Raw genomic sequence first — 12,332 nt, forward strand, 5'->3', positions numbered from 1 at the left:
TCGGGGTCGTACTCATTGGGTCGAGGCCGGATCGCGCGATATTTGGAGGTTGAGGGTGAGGGAGAGGGAGAGACCGTGGGTGCTGCTTCCAAAAGAGGTGTTGAAGGAGGTTGTTCGTGGACAAAGTCGTAGTTTTGAGGAAAAGCCCCAATAGACCTGTCGTCCGCTACCGGGGGATATCTAGAAACGTATTGTGGTGAGGTATATGAGATTGGGTAACTCATCCGGCCAAATGTGAACTGATCTCGGGTGCTCATATTGATCCGGTGTGGAGGCTTTCCCATGAACCTCCGAACTTCTCCGAGTATATGGAGAATAGATCAGCACACAATATTCCGTAGGAACGAATGGTACATTTAATAGTGGGAAATACTGAGAACGATGATTGCACTTTTTCGTAGAGTAGGACGGGCCATTATGATCGAGGGTCTGGGGAGAGGGATTGGGGCTTCATTTTCGCTCCTAGGGCATTGTACTAGCGAAAGCCTTTGACTACTAGCTTTATGTTCCAATGCTCTCATTTCTATTGGAAGATAGCGTAGACGAACCAAACTTTGATCCTACCTGAAATAGTAAGTCCGAAGTAGGCGCAACAGGCGTCAGTATCTGAGTCTGAACCATAACCGCTGGCTAGCATGAAACATGGCTTGATGATAAAGTCTTGTTCCTAGGGCCCCGCGGCAATCTAATAAATCAGCACTTGTTTCCACATCCAGCCGTATGGCATATGTGTCAATGCCGGATACCAACGGCGCAAGGTTACCAACATGAAGTGCTAAGGCATATAGCACATAGGCATTCACCTAGGGCCGTGGCCGATCCATTCCCCCTCACATTCTAATTCGTCTTCATTATCTCATTCCAGGGTATCTGCCATCTTTACGTTTTTTCGTATTCCGAGAAAACGCTCAGCAAGATGGCTATCAGATGACAGAAAGGGGGTTATCAAGGCGCACCATCCCAAGACAACCCCGATTCAAGTAAGGTCTCGACAGTGGTAAATGGGGTCTATCTGACCAGATCTGGAGAAAAAAAGAGCTGGCATCGTATATTGGTTCTAGGTAATTTTCCCTCAAGATAACCTTTCTAATAAATCTACAAGCCCCTGCCCAAAAGCCATCAGGTTGATTCCAGAAGGCCAATATCAATATCCATGAAGGGTAACCAGGATCAGGTACGTCCGGACTTAAAGCTTGTCCGAAATGACTTTACTCTCATGGTACCTTTTATTGACCATTCTTCTTCACCGCATGACTAGCAACTATCCCAGGACGACGGAACCATACCCAGCCACCCTCATTCCAAATTCAATGAACAGAGAGCTATAGGCACTTATGGAGCACCGTTTGAGTGAGTGAGCTGGTTGCTGACTTGAATCAGGCACCTTCGTCCCTCGTGGGGAGTTGTCGTGTAGAAAAACGCCTGTTTCGTGACCGCTCGGCCAAAAAGGTGTACACCTTCTCAGCTAGCATAAGTTTGGTGTATTTATGCGTATTCTTGGTTCGAAGAAGTTCAGGGATTTCGAGTATACTTCCAAAGACTGCATCTCCGACGACAAACGTACAGTTACTATTGGAGGTACAGGTTCTATAAGTGGTACGGTACTTTGTACTTTACCATCAACCTGCAAAACACCAGAAGTATAATAAAATTTGGCATCTGCCTCTACAGCCCCCCGCGCAGAGTTTAAATCATTGTACGTAGTTTTGTGTCAATTCCAGTGGCGTGATTCTGACCGGTCTCGAATTATTGATTCCCATTTTCATTTTCCCAAATGACTAGGACACGGGGAACACTTGTTTGGTCGGTAGTACAGACTAGAACATACATAGACATCGAGGGCTACAATTAGCATGCACGACCAATTGGAGTTGATGCGAGCCATAGAGGCAACCCGTATTCTCGTTGGTGCTTCTGGAGACTGTAGTTCTTCAACGTGCTTTCTGCCTGATATTTGAAGCGGAACGTCCTGCACATTGCAATCGAATCGGATCAGGTTCCGGACAAAGAACCGCCCGAATGTTGCAGTTGGAGAAGCAGAATTTGAGATTTTCCTTTGCTTTGCCCGTCGTGACATCGAGGAACGGGGTTGTGAGTGCCCGAATATCCTGTATATATCCCGGCGATAAGGATGCCCTCAGATTGTTGAACGTGGTGTGAGCACTTATCATGGGAATCCTTCTCCAAAGTCGCTGACCGTTGTGACCCAACAAAACGGATTATGTCCAAAGTTAAGGCAAAATCTCGCATTTTATCGCTAGTTGTTTGGCTTTCTGAAATCGCCAGAAGCCGGGGCCTCTCACAAACGAGCATATACAGTTTGACCGAGGAATGAACTGGTGTAGCATTCAGCTAAGGGTATTCAGGGAGGGTTCTTTGATTGAGAAAGATATAGTCAGAGTCCAATATGCGAGAGATTGTTCAGACGTGTCTCACCTTAAAAGCCAACGCGCGAGAGTCTTGTCGCAGCACTCCTGACTGGGTCAGACTAGCCTTTAGACCACGCAGGACCCTCCGCACTGATGGCAGACGAGAGATCTTTGGTCCAAAGAGCATTAGGATGATGTCGTGCGCTGGAACTGGCATTTAACAGTGTTTCAGTTGAACCAATTCGAGTGATCACGCACGACGGTCGTGTGATGAGGAGACGGGTGAGAGTGGCCAGGAGCTTGGTGAGACTGAGGATTTCTATCGCTGGAACTAGAATAATCCAATGCATGTTCGAGTTTCAAAACATCCTAGACAATGCTTGGTAGCATAACATCTTGGCGGCTCGCCATCAGGCCCAAGCCTGAAGAGCTTTGGTCGGTAGGTTTTGGAGGATTCGTTCAACTTGAACTTACCAGTAAAGAGGCCGAACAGAAGTGAAATAGCAAAACGGGCGGTGTTTTTGCCTGGTGGTAGGAGGAACTGATGATTGAAAGAGATAAGAAGGACCAGAACGACCAGGTGCGAGCTAGGGTAAGGAGGAGTGCAGAAGACCCAAGTTTGCCTTACCTAAAACGGGTAGTCAGCGATACATTTCTCCTGCTCCCAAGCCTTCTCCCTCCCATTCCCAGGATTCAAAAATGACATCCACCGACTAAAACGAATTGAGCTATTCCGTTACAGACAGAGCGGCTGCATAATTGAATGCACTATTTGACGCCTTTCCAGCAACGAAACGGCCGTCCACAAAGCACAGCCCAGGCAATCGAAGGACTTCTGAAGGTCGTTCAGGCGGGTCCTACTTGACTGTGCAGCCAGCGAAGGGCAAATTTACGGAAGGATTTGTGGACGCAGGGATTTCAACCGAAGTTTCTGTTGTCGAATTTTTGCCCAGGCTTTCGAGAAATATCTGCGTCCTGGGCCCTCCTCAAGTTTCACTACTCCAAACTACCGTTCTCCCATCCCTCCTATGGCGCCCACCTAGTTGTCAGGCATCCACTAATACATTACTAGAGTTGGCCGACCTCCCACCATGTAGACAGACAGCTGTCTTCCATACAGTCTATCGACTAGGCTAAGCACGAGGCAATCTCTCCCACGAACGGCAGATGAGATAGCGTGCTGTCCACAAAAGACACAAAAGGCAAATGAGTCTGTTGACCTTCAACTTTTACCCACAAAGGAACCAGAAGCTAATATTGTTGAAATCTTCACAGGGTCCTTACGTGAACGAGTCGGCCCAATCTAGTGTCATGCAAACGAGGCGGTGCAAAAGATGCGACCTTACAACAAGAAACCATGCTATCAACAGGGCAACAGGGACTGAAGGTCGCGGTATGAAAGAGGTTGGTATGATGGAGCCAGTAAACCGAGCAAACACAACGCTGGATTCAGGGTATCTGGACTGGGTGATATCAATTCTCTACCTGAGACGAAGGTGCCAGAACCATAAACATGCGGAAATCTCAAACAACGAATGCGAACCCGGGATAAGTGATGATATATGACAAAGTATCTTCGCATAATACCAAGATCACTGGACTTCACACGAAATCAATCATCGACACAAAAGGCATGGAATGAGCAAGTGGATATTCGCGAACTTCAGAGAAAACAACATTATCTGACTTGCTCATCAAGTGTAGCTGAGCTCAGTCTTTCTATCCACCTACCAATGTCAAAATAAACCCTCGGATTCTGGACTAGGTGGTACTTGTCCGCATATGTCTGTACATAATACAACAAGTCGAGAGCTTGATCTCTGATGATAGAGCCTCGCATTGGGCCTGAAGCAGTGATGCATTTCGTGAAGATGGAATTTAGGCTCTCGAAAGGAGCAAGCACCTGGACCGTTGTATTTGATGCAATAGGGGTTATTGTTGCGTCGACTCCTTCGATTTCTATCATCCAACTCTCCAACGTCTCAAGTTCCAGGTTGATTGCGCGGAACTCGCTAGCGATTTGGCGCAAGACCCTCAGTGATTGTAGAACTTGAACCTTCAAGGCTTCCCGAAAAGCCTCGACTGGATATTGAACCGTGCTCTGCTGCCAACTTAGAGTGGAAACGGGCGACGACGAGCTTGGTACCTGTGTGGCTGCATTGTGTCTCAAAATTGGCGGAGTTTGCACTGTACTGAAAGAGTCGACTTAGCCACAAAGGGGAACACAAGTTCGGAGGTAAAGCCATGCAAACCTCAATTCATTATCTCCGACTGATAGGGTTGCGGTGTCAGTCACCTCAGATTCCGTTCGACGCGCCTTTTTGGCTGTCCTTTGGACCTGCTCATGGCCTAACTGTCCTCGGTGTTTTGAGTGTATCCTACACCCCAGCACCCGGTGCTGCTTGTGCTTCTCTTCATCCTCAATTCCCGGTAGAGGCGATGTGGGTGTTGGGCTATGCGGCGGCTTAGGTCTTATCTCTCGATAAGTCGCTTTCGACCTGGGGGATTGAGTGACGGTTGAAGGTGCAGGTGCACTGAGCCAGCTTTGCGCTTGTTGAAACCCCACATCACGACCACTTGCTGGGCTGATTATAGGAGCGGAGCGCATCAAAGGAGCGTATGTTGGGCCATACGGGCAGTCTGCTTGGACTCCCACGTACGGGAAGCTTGTGCTGACGTTGAATGGGGTTTCGTCATGGTACATACTGTCAATAATAATGAGTTAGATTATAGTCTGGTATGTTCAGATAGCTCAAGTATTGAGATTACCTGCAAGTACTTTATGCAGCGGGCTTGACGAGTAGGAAGATGTTTGTGTCCTGCCTTCAAGCTAAAAATAAAGCACGCGCGGGGATCGGAAGGCGTGATCTGGATTCCTGCCATGAGACTGACTTTCACTCCTAGCTAGGAGCAGAAGGCTAACTCATTGCGAGCAAATCCTCTGGGAGCCAGACTTGCAAGGGGTCGGTGGATCAGAGTATAGGCGCTCTTGCCTCAAACAGGCGTTCCGATGTGACCCGGACCGACCCCAAGTTTTCTTGTCTGAGCCTTCTCTTCGCCTACACCCTTGACCTATTAAAACCGGCCCATTCTTGACCGATCCACTTATAGATTCGCAAAGTGTTGACTCACCATCATTGCGGTAGAAGTCCATCATACGTAATGAGCGCCAGACCTAGGCAGACAATTTCCTTCACCTTTCACACTCTGCCGAAATCTTTTCTTTGGTACTTACGCTCTTGGCAGTGTCTAGCCGATTATACTGCTCCTTCGTTTGAGACAGGCGGAGCATGACTTGACCATCATTGGACACGGCACCTTGATACCGCGAAGGCCCGTGGACTTCGGCCTTCGTCCTCTTACCCTATCGGTCATGTTGGCCGGGCGTCCCCAGTGGCTATCACTTTCGCTGCAGGCCCACACCGTAATTTCACGGAACATTCCATAGCAGTGTTATTACAGTGTATACGCCAGTACTGGGAGTGTTAAACTGGTACAGGAGGCGGCCGGCCTCCTTTCATCTCCACCGTCGCCACATATCTTCCTCTCATCAGTTTCATCACTATCTACTCAGGACATCCTGGCCTTTGATTCTATAATTTCTTATCATGACTTTCACACACAAGAAAGTAGAGATGACTCTTCGAGATGATCAACCCTCCCATCAGGACTTGCTGGTACCTGGGGAGCGGACGGTGCAATCGCAAGTCATTGAGGACAACAAGATATGTTTCTGCTGAACTATTCTTGCTCTTAATGTATATCTATTTTCAATTGATGATATAATAGCCTACTTCTCCTGGCTTCGAGAGTAACTGACACGGTGAACAAAACATCAATCCAGGTACCTCCACAACCCACCATTAATGCTTTCACCGAACGTGTCTCCTGGTTAAAAAGCCCATTAGGCAACATCACCATACATTCCATGTCAAACCTTGTCGTTGATGGCGGATCAATCATGAACGGGACAACTGAAAGTCTTGGGTACAAATCCAGACAACGGCCGAAGCAGAGCAACCGGCGTCCGGCTGTCGGGGAATCTGGATCGCTTGAACAGAGTACTTGCGTCGTATGATACCACTTCATGTGATAATCTTATGACTCGACAGGCCCCTCATGTTTTGATGTAGGTTGAAAGTATACGGAACGGCGCAGTAGAGCCGGCCTTCATTCGCCAGATGAACAACGTGAACATTAGCCCGGGCGCCAAATTTGTGAACCGCAATATGAGTACAGATGAGTTCTTGGAATACTTCTGCGGGAGAAAGAATTTATATGGGTAGTCGACAGCTTGAGGCTCTGTGGCGGCTTCTACCTATCGGATACTCGCGCATTTCGCTGCGAGGCACAAGTCAGGCCTGATGTCTTTCGTATGTAGTAGTGGAGAGTCATCTGGAATGGAGCGCGATTGATAGGCAGGTCAGATTGATTTGAGAAAGGGCAGGTCTGCAAGCGATGTGGAACCGTTTAGAGTGAGATTGATGTTGTGATCCGCCGGCCATCAATCTTGCAGCTAGGAATACTATCTAGGTGAAGCAAATTCCTCCAACCCCTGTAATCTGCTCAATAATGATTACCATCAGATAGTGGCTACAACCTAGGGAACCGGGCTTGCTCTTTTATTCCGGCTCGTAATCACCATACCCAATCAACCATGGCTCATGTGAAATGTCGAAAGAAGATGTCGCAGGTCGCAAGAGGGCAAAAAATTCTCGCCTTGGGCCATTCCATATTTGGTATGGTTCAGATTTCATACCCTCCCCAGAATGCTAGCAAAAACCGGTATAAGGCCAAAACATTTGGAATTTGGGTTCGACATGGCAATATGGCCAACCGTAAGCCATCTTCTTCCTGCGGATCCTGATCTGGCTCTGGAAAGACCGATATCTTGATAATACTCTAATGTGATTCGTCACGCGTGTCAGCAACAAAGAAACTGGCAAAAGGGAATTCATTTTAATGTTCGCTGCGGCCTCAATTCAACGGTGCTCTTAGTTGATTGTCGGAATGAATATACACAGAGACTTTATGAGGTGCCTTCCTATGGCTCTGACTTCAATTTGATACCAGGAGACAAGTGAGCACAGCCATACCAAATTAGTGCCCATAAATATAACACTGTTACGCTTCATTGACCCCTTTACAAAAGACAGGCCCAAATTCTGCCACTGCATGCTTGCCTCCATTCATCCTAATCACATCGGTATAGGTCTTGTTTTTCGTCACAGTCTTCGCCCCCTCAGATGCCATTTCTACTTCCAAGGTATCAATGAATGGTGTTTTGAACCCCTCAATAAAAGTGTAATTGATGGACCACACTTTGACGACCTGAAACTGGGTAGCATCCGTCTTACCGGCCCTGGAAAATTCCATGCTGTTTTCCAAACCCGGAGGTACACTGACAATGTTGCGTTTGCTGTGTAGATTCATCGTTGTCTGTGCACAAGACTTCTCTTTTGTTGTGCCATTCTTTCTCTATGGCTAGGTTCAGCATGCGCCAGATCAGAATGGAAGGCCCTTCTTTCATACCTTTGGGATACCAAAGCACTGGAGGAATCGTAAGACATACATAGCCGGCTGGGATGCAGAAGTGGCCGAGGAATAAAGGCCCACATGAGCATTCGCAAACACACGATCAAGATGTAATCAGAGCTTGAGCAGCAATTACGGGATAGGGCAGGGACCATTGGATCTTTTGTATTCAGGGGCGACGCACTAGCCGGATATGCTGACATTGAATTTCCACCTGAGCGTCTAGAGCTCAAGCTGAATCCCTGCGGTACGGTCTGATCATTACCGTTTCTGGATAGCTATATGACAGCTTCCCCCCAACGAATCTAGGCATGCGCTGCCGATAACATACAGCAACCATGCCTCCAGCGACCGCGGAAAGGCTGTTAACAGACTTGTCAATACAGTTGGATTTGTTCATTCGCTTTCTCCGGCTCGACTTGACTTCTGTCATCTTAGAGGGGGATTCAAAACAAGGGGAAAGACGGCGGGCTACCGAGCTGATAGGAATGGGAAAGAACACCCAATGCTGGATGCAGCGGCTCCAAGATGTCCACCAATGGACCAACCTAGCTTTACGGGAGCAAAATTGGCTTCAACGGACTGGACGCAATGAATCTACGCCATGCTCAGGGCCCCATCGTTTCGGAACCATGTCTGCCTTTATTCAAGAAGAAGGATTGTCTGACAATCACAACACCAAAAAGGCTCTCCAACATGGACGCAGGCTGGTGCGCTTGGAACGTGAATTTGGACCTGGAATTACGCTCCTTTGGTTACCCGTCCTACCCGCCTTGCGTGGTCTATCCTTGTCTGAAGAAGCCCGAACAATGGAAATGCTGCGAGACGGTGACTTTGCATACGTCGCACATTGGGCGCAACGCCTAACTCGTCTGAGGCTGAACTACCAATGCATCCATGGAATCTATTCCGGTAAGCTACATGGGCAATCTGGCTATATTCCCTAGCTAAGGTGTTCTCAACAGAGATGCGCTGTGCATCACGAGAGATTCAACAAGCAACTCGATAGTCCCCCTCTAGATCTTCATAAAGGCAAAAGCTTCAGGGGCAGACGTATCCATCCCCCACGGATCTTCCGAAAATCCTTGCCACGCAAGAAATCCCCCAGCAGGAAGTGAAATTTCCATTTTGAGTGCTCCTCGCACGAACAGTACCTCGTTCGATCGCAAATGGAAAGTTCTCGGGGTTCCCCTTTCCTGTGCGAATTCGGCGCTCGACAAGTGGTGGGAGATCGGATAGAGCTTCAAGGTTGTCACTCGGTCCTCCAGGTCACCCGACAGGGTTCGGAAGACGGAGACACCATTTCGGACCGGGTGGGCGGCATTGATTCCCCAGTTGGTTGGAAGTATGGACGAGTGGACGACGACCGGGCCTTGGTGGAGAAGAAAAGCGGGCCTTCCGATCACTTCTTCGATCTTCCTGGTGAACTTCCATGGATGTTAGCTCTGTATATCCATCACCCGTTAATAACACACATCACCATCCTGGATTCCGAATTTCAAATAGCTTTCGCATGCATCATGATCCCCTCTTCCGTACGTAACGGATCCTGATACTACGTTTGGTCGCGATCGGAGAGATCGTTCCACCTCGGTGACCAGTTCCCGGGGCGGTGCGCCGGTTGACTGGATTTGTATATCCCACCACCTCCATGGCGGAGTATTGGAGGTTGTCGTTGTACGACATACCCTGGGTGGATGTCATATCTGCGGAGAAATAGGGACTAACCAGATAAGGCCTAGTTCCAATTTGGCAGGTTCTGGTCTTGCTCCCGCTGTAAAGGGGAGAGATGGATTTCTCCTATACCACCTTTCAATGTTGGGGAGATGTAGTCTTTTATATTCTCGCAACTAAAAAACTAGCTTGTGGCGTGGGTCTGACTAGCCTTCAAAGGAAATATGGGAATGATACTACGCATGGGGAAACACGCCATTCTTTGAATACTGTCAGACTAATACAAAACTATTGAACGTGGCAGGCCTAGCAAGCCGGTCAGCTCGGAACTTGACATCGCATCATGTCACCTATGACCATTGGAGGATCCACCCAGTATATCCATTACGAAACCACGCCTATCTACATCAATGTGCCGCTTTGAAGATTTTATGGAGAGCGATGTACAGGTTTTGATAGCATAATTAACAGAATGAATTGATAAATCCAGAAGCAAGTAAAAGGTTATGTATGGTTGTAAAGTAATGCACACATGTTGTCTAATAAACCGAGATATCGATGGCTCCATGTTGGGCGGCGCGGAGAACGTGCTTGTTCACCGTCGAGAATGTCGGCAAGCTCAGGTACCATAACTCCTTGCCAAGAGTGTCCGCCTGGATTTCTGAAATGAAGTTAAGACCAAAGCGCGAGGAGTAGCTATTGAATGGCATAGACATACATTGATGTTCAAGAAGAAAGGCTCCTCTTGCAGAGAAGATGCTGCGGTCCGATAATGCAGAGAATATTCCCAACGTATGGTTCAGGATATTCCTGGCCTCTTCGTCTTGGTCTCCTTCTTGAAACCCTGCAAGGCATCTGGTGAGAGCATATGCTGATCGTTCGGCATAGTAACTTCCGACACCTCGAATATACCAAGCATAGGATTTAAACTCCATGTTCTCGGCTAGAAGGTTAAAATTGCGCAATGAAGCCTTTGCAAAAGTAACGCACTTCGATCGAGATATTCGTGTCTCAGGTGTAATTTCCCCATTTAGGTATCGATTGAGATCAGGCAAGAAGACAAGATGAAGCAGATAGTTGATGTAGCAGTCCAGGATATCGTGACTGCCTTGATGAGCACCCAGCTGCGAATCAGATTGACTCAGATTGGCCTAAACCTCGCTACAATGTTTCTTCATGCGAAATAGCTCAGCCTCAATACATTTGAGGCTCCACTCGGACTGCATACCAATCTCTGTGCTCGCAGAGATTGTGTGAGATATTTCCAAAAGTTGCAAATTCAAGATTGTAAAAGTCATCTGCGGAGGTGGTTCTTCGACGCCCAGTGATAGATTGGCTCTTACAGTGGACTCGTAAATATCAGCCGGAAGGAATAAGTTTTGTATGAGATCCTGATTGCAGTAGTACTCGTGTACTTGGGCATTGAGCAGGGAAAGCGTTTTCATTCCCGTCAATAGGCATCGATATTCCTCGCAGATCGTAGGCTCAACCACATGCTGCCCGTTGTCGATATGACCTTTCGTAGAAACCGCCATGCGATAAGCCAGTTGCAAATCACTGAGTACATCCTGCCCGCGGTGTGTGCGAGCATAGATAATAAGTACGATTGCTTTCAACGCACTGAGTGATGGCTCAGACGGTGAGTCGCTGGTCAACAAACAGTGCCAGGCAACTTTCTCGTAGAAAATCGACAGGTCGTCGGAGAGATAGAGCATTTTGGAATCTTCTTCGGCCCGACAGCCTAGTGCTAGGATGGCAAAAAGCAAGGATAGCCAAGATGGCGTCCCAACTTGAGTGTTGCAGCAGAAAGCCTCGTACTCGGTTTCGAACTGGGCAGCGTTGACGACACAAAATAACTAATGTTTTGTGAATAAGCAAATAGCAAGACTCTTGATAGGCCATATTTACCGTGGAAATTGATGAAAAGTATTTTACCATCAAAGAATCGATCATCTGGCGGCTTGGAAGAACGTGGAGTAGTTCGTCATATGAAGAGCAACCTATCTGTGAAGAGGCGTGAGAACTCCCATCTGAATCAGAAGCTTCCAGGCTTGGATTGTCGCTCAAATCAGGCAGAAAGGTGGCACTATTGGCTATGGAGCGTGGTTCGCTGCAGCCGAGTGACTCGTTGTGGCGTACTCTTCTCGCGTCAACCGCGGTCAAAGTAGATGGCGACGGTCTATTGTCGGTCCCTACAGTTAAGGTGCTCTCGTGCTGTTGAATTGGCACTGGTTCCGCAACAGCATTCCAGTGTGGCTCGGCAGAGCCATCAGATTGATGTTGAGGTGTGTGCGTCGTTGTAGTTTCGGGGTCACCTTTTGTCGTCTTGACAAACTCGCAAGTACTTTCAGACCCACGCGAAGTACAGGCTTCACAAGGAGGCACTCTGCCGGTGCAACGAGTTTTCCGTATGCGGCACGGTATGCAGGCTGATCTGCGACCTTTATGTAGGTGGTCCTCTCTGTGACGTTCAGTATCAAAAGAACACATGTATCTTCCATCGACGCATTCCTCGCAGGGCGGCCCTCCCTTGCAAATTGTGTTCTTACTGCAGCATAGGAGACATGCATCGGTGTTCAACCTTGCGTTCTGTCCAAACGATTTACTGCGAGGTGCAGTGGCGATGAATTCACAAGTCTGACTTTCATGTTTGAGGCAAGTCTCACATGGAGGTCCCCCAGTACAGCGACTCTTACTCCTGCGACAGGTCTCGCAAGCTCTATAAGCGCGAGCTTGCATGGTCATTTGGGATTT

The 12,332-nt window shown here is 48.1% G+C and overlaps 1 protein-coding gene across 1 annotated transcript; it reads right to left on the minus strand.

Moving 5' to 3' along the window:
* Positions 1-2,488: 2,488 nt before the first annotated feature.
* N7506_001855 (uncharacterized protein) lies at positions 2,489-2,719 on the minus strand (the record flags this gene model as incomplete). Its single annotated transcript, XM_056951151.1, has 1 exon — positions 2,489-2,719. The coding sequence occupies one exon, from the start codon at positions 2,717-2,719 to the stop codon at positions 2,489-2,491; it is 231 nt and encodes a 76-aa protein (XP_056817066.1).
* Positions 2,720-12,332: the final 9,613 nt, after the last annotated feature.

This window comes from Penicillium brevicompactum (assembly GCF_028827555.1).
Source record: "Penicillium brevicompactum strain IBT 35665 chromosome Unknown utg000001l_segment0_segment0, whole genome shotgun sequence".
Taxonomy (NCBI): Eukaryota; Fungi; Ascomycota; class Eurotiomycetes; order Eurotiales; family Aspergillaceae; genus Penicillium; species Penicillium brevicompactum.